Source organism: Pinus tabuliformis, chromosome 3_2, assembly GCF_031772625.1.
Source record: "Pinus tabuliformis cultivar Carrire ecotype Pingquan chromosome 3_2, CPIR1, whole genome shotgun sequence".
NCBI classification, from domain to species: Eukaryota; Viridiplantae; Streptophyta; class Pinopsida; order Pinales; family Pinaceae; genus Pinus; species Pinus tabuliformis.
This window is the reverse complement of record NC_142302.1, coordinates 249,165,058-249,168,519: the sequence shown is the minus strand read 5'-3', so window position 1 is coordinate 249,168,519 and position 3,462 is coordinate 249,165,058. Positions and strand designations below refer to the sequence as shown.

At 43.2% G+C, this 3,462-nt stretch overlaps 1 protein-coding gene across 1 annotated transcript; it reads right to left on the bottom strand.

Moving 5' to 3' along the window:
• Nucleotides 1-3,237, bottom strand: LOC149180617 (uncharacterized). The gene is made up of 2 exons (XM_089413929.1): nt 2,049-3,237; nt 1-1,628 (listed from the first exon to the last, which is right to left on the bottom strand). Exons 1-2 carry the CDS (start codon nt 3,235-3,237, stop codon nt 1-3), a joined length of 2,817 nt encoding a protein of 938 aa, XP_089270055.1.
• Nucleotides 3,238-3,462: the final 225 nt, after the last annotated feature.

Genomic DNA, 3,462 nt, shown 5'->3' with positions numbered 1-3,462 from the left:
CTAGCTGCCCAAATCCTGTTGTAGACCGTCTTTAGAAAGCTTATCCGCTGTGTCGTTCCTTTCCCTGAAAATGTGGCATAGAGAGAAACTGTTAAAAAATGATTTAAGTCTCTGAACTTCTCCCAGGATTTGTTTTAAGACTTGATTGCTGCAAGTACTTTGACCATTTACCCATCTGATCACATTTTGGGAATCCCCAAAGATTTGAATTGTGAGGGTGTGCCTTTGAATGAGCCAACATATAAGGAATTTCAGTGCAAGCAGTTCAGCAAAGTTATTAGAGCCTGTTCCTAGACCCACAGAAGCTTTTAGGATATGAGATGGGGTTTCATTGATGACTAGGCCTGCTCCTGCTTTATTGTTTTGGGATGCACCATCGAAGAAAGCCCAAGGGATTCCTTCTGTAATCTGCACTTCTGGAACGTTTCTTTGGGAGTGGGCTTCCTTAGGTTCGGGAATACTGGAAAAGATGGCAGTGCTCTGAATTGCTGTGATAGCTATGGGGGTTCCCTTATCCTGGAAGATACTCCTGTTCCTGGCTATCCAAATTCCCCAGCTGATGATTAGAGGAAGGTTACGCAGATTCCCATTTGGATGAGAGTGCCACCACTTCTGCCAAGCTTCTTGCACATTGTTACCTTCCCATTCAAGCTTTTTGTTCATAATATTTCCTGCCTCGCCCCATATCTTAAGAGATTCTGGGCACTTTAGAAAAAGGTGGTGTATGGATTCTGCTTCTGATTTGCATAAGGTACATCTCCGCCCGTGCATGAATCTGGTCTGCAGGATGTCCCAAGTCGGAATTTTGCTTTTTAAGATGCACCAGAAAAGGATTTTTGACTTTGGAGGGCTCTTAAGTTTCCATAGCTGGTTCAACCACCACTCCGGATCTCCCCATCCTTTCCTTGACACAAGGAAATTATAGCCACTCTTTGGAGCATAATCCCCGGAGTCTGCATGTGCCCAAATTAACTCATCCTGTCTGTCGCTCAGCCTTACATTGGATCTGAAGAGTTCCTGAGTGAAAACACTCCATTCATTCCACCATCTTTGCTCCAATTCCAATTCTTCTCCATTCTTCCAAGCTTGTCCCCAGATAGATGAAGAGCCCGGTTTCTCCACTTGGCTTAGGAAAAGGAGACCTTTATCCTCTAACTGCTGTACCAGGCCAAGGGAAAGGGCATAGTTTCCATTACAACCGACCCAGGGATCCTTCCCGATCTTTACCTTTTCGCCGTTCCCAATCTTCCATGCTAATCCTTGCTCAATCACCTTAAAAGACTCCAATGTTGCTTTCCAGATTGCAGAAACATTCTTTTGGATCTTGACTGGGTTCCTGATCCATTCTTCCAGACGTGTTGGATCTATATATTTTCCTTTTACCGTTCTTGTCCAGAGATTTTCCATCTTCATAAGTCGCCACCCTGATTTGGCTGCCAATGAAAGTCTAAAGTCAGGCAGGCTTTTTATTCCCCAACCGCCCCAGTCTTTTGGTCTCGCCACTTTCTCCCAGGCAACCCAAGGGAGAACCGAGTTTTCTTTTGATCCTGCCCACAAAAATCTGCTGCAGATTCTCCTAATTTTCTCCAACACTCCTTTTGGGACCCATGTTAAAGCTGCCCAGTAAACTGGGATGGCTCATAACACAGATTTTATTAGGGTCAATCTCCCTGCTCTGGAAAGCCATTTGAAGCTCCAGTGGCTGATTCTTGCTTCAATCTTTGCAATTAGCCAAGACCAGTCCTCCTTCCTGTAATCATTTGGCTTCAACCAGAATCCTAGATACTTAAATGGGGAAACCATGTTGCACATTTCATATGGAAAATAAAAGCTGAGCTGCTCCTTTTCTTTTCTGTATAGTCCTTCCACTATGATTTGTGATTTCCTTGGATTGATCTGCATTCCAGTAGCTTTCAAAAAGAGTTCAAAGATATTTTTTAACTCCTTTAGTTCATTTAAGGAACCATTAGTAAAGACCAGGATATCATCTACAAAGAGAAGGTGAGAAATGAACAAATTAACTGCTGCCTCTATACCTTTTATCTTACCTTCCCTTTTGCTTCTATGAATCAGCTGGCTTAGACCTTCAGCCACTAAGAGGAATAACAAAGGGGACAAAGGGCATCCTTGGCTCAGCCCTCTCTGTCCTTTCAAGAAAGGAGTGGCAGCTCCATTGATGAGAATTGCATAACTAACATCTGTGATACACCCCATGATCCATCTGATGAAGTCCACTTTGAAACCAAGATGCGTTAGGAGCAAGCGAATATATGTCCAGTTTATCCTGTCGTAGGCCTTTGATAAGTCAATTTTGATTACTGCTCCCTTCTTGTTTTTCACCTTAACACTATGAAGGACCTCCTGAGCCACCCCAATTGCTTCATGAATTTGTCTCCCGTTCAGGAACCCAAATTGTTCAGGTGAGATATGCCTTGATAGAATTGGTTTGATCCTGAGAGCTATCACTTTTGCAATTATTTTATAGATACTGTTGCATAAGGAAATAGGTCTAAAGTCCTCGAAAGATTCCGGGGCTTCCTTTTTTGGAATGAGAGCAATGAAGGTTGCATTGAAAGGACTGTAAATTTCTCCCTTTGATCTTGACTCCTCTACTACTTCTGTGATTTCTTCTCCTATCTGCTCAAAGAAGTGCGAGAATAGCTCTACTGACCAACCATCCGGTCCGGGACTTTTCTCTTTTGCCATGGATTTTATAACACCTTCCACTTCCTCCTTCGTAACAGGATCCATTAGGAGGTCCGCTTCTTCCTCCTCCACATATCTGTGAAAACATTGTGCTGTTTGGATGACTTCCGCAATGGTGATCTCGCCATTGTCTTTAAATAAGGATTGGAAATGATTCACCCCAAGGGATGAAAGAGCTTCAAAAGTCTTAGCCTCCCTTCCTTCTTCGGTCTTTAAGTGCCAGATAGTATTGGCACTCTTCCTCCCTTTTGCATAGTTATGGAAAAAACTTGTGTTATCATCCCCTGCTTTGAGCCAGATTGCTCTACTCTTGAGTCTCCATTCTTCCTCCTTTGCCAGCAGGATTTGATTCTTGTGCCTCTCCAGGGCTACGATTTTCTCCTTAGATTCATGAGTCGCATAGCCATCCGCCTCTATGCTTTCAAGCTTTTGGAGTTCCTCGTTTATCCTGGATAAGTCCTCAGTCTGCTTTGATTTTCTGTCCTTTGCCCATAAAATTGTTGCCTTTTTCAATCTTTTGAGATTTTCCATAAATAAGAATCCTTTATTCTCTTGTGATCCTCTGGCAGGATGTATCCATATTTCTTGGAACAGTTTGTTGTAGGATTCTTCTTGAAGCCAGGAAGCGTTGAATTTGAAGGGGGCAGGAGGTTTAGGGGGGATTGGAGAGCTCAAGATATATCAGGAAGTGGTCCGAAGGACCCCCTTCTTCTACCCATTGCCTAAATAAAGGAATTGCAGCAGATAAAGCCTCAT

Bases quoted from the DNA above. Each gene is read 5' to 3' on its own strand.
- LOC149180617 (XM_089413929.1), bottom strand. From the start codon at position 3,237: ATGGAAAATCTCAAAAGATTGAAAAAGGCAACAATTTTATGGGCAAAG. The intron at 1,629-2,048 runs GTAAGATAAAAG...GAGCCATCCCAG, and splicing joins TCATAGAAGCAAAAGGGAAG to TTTACTGGGCAGCTTTAACA.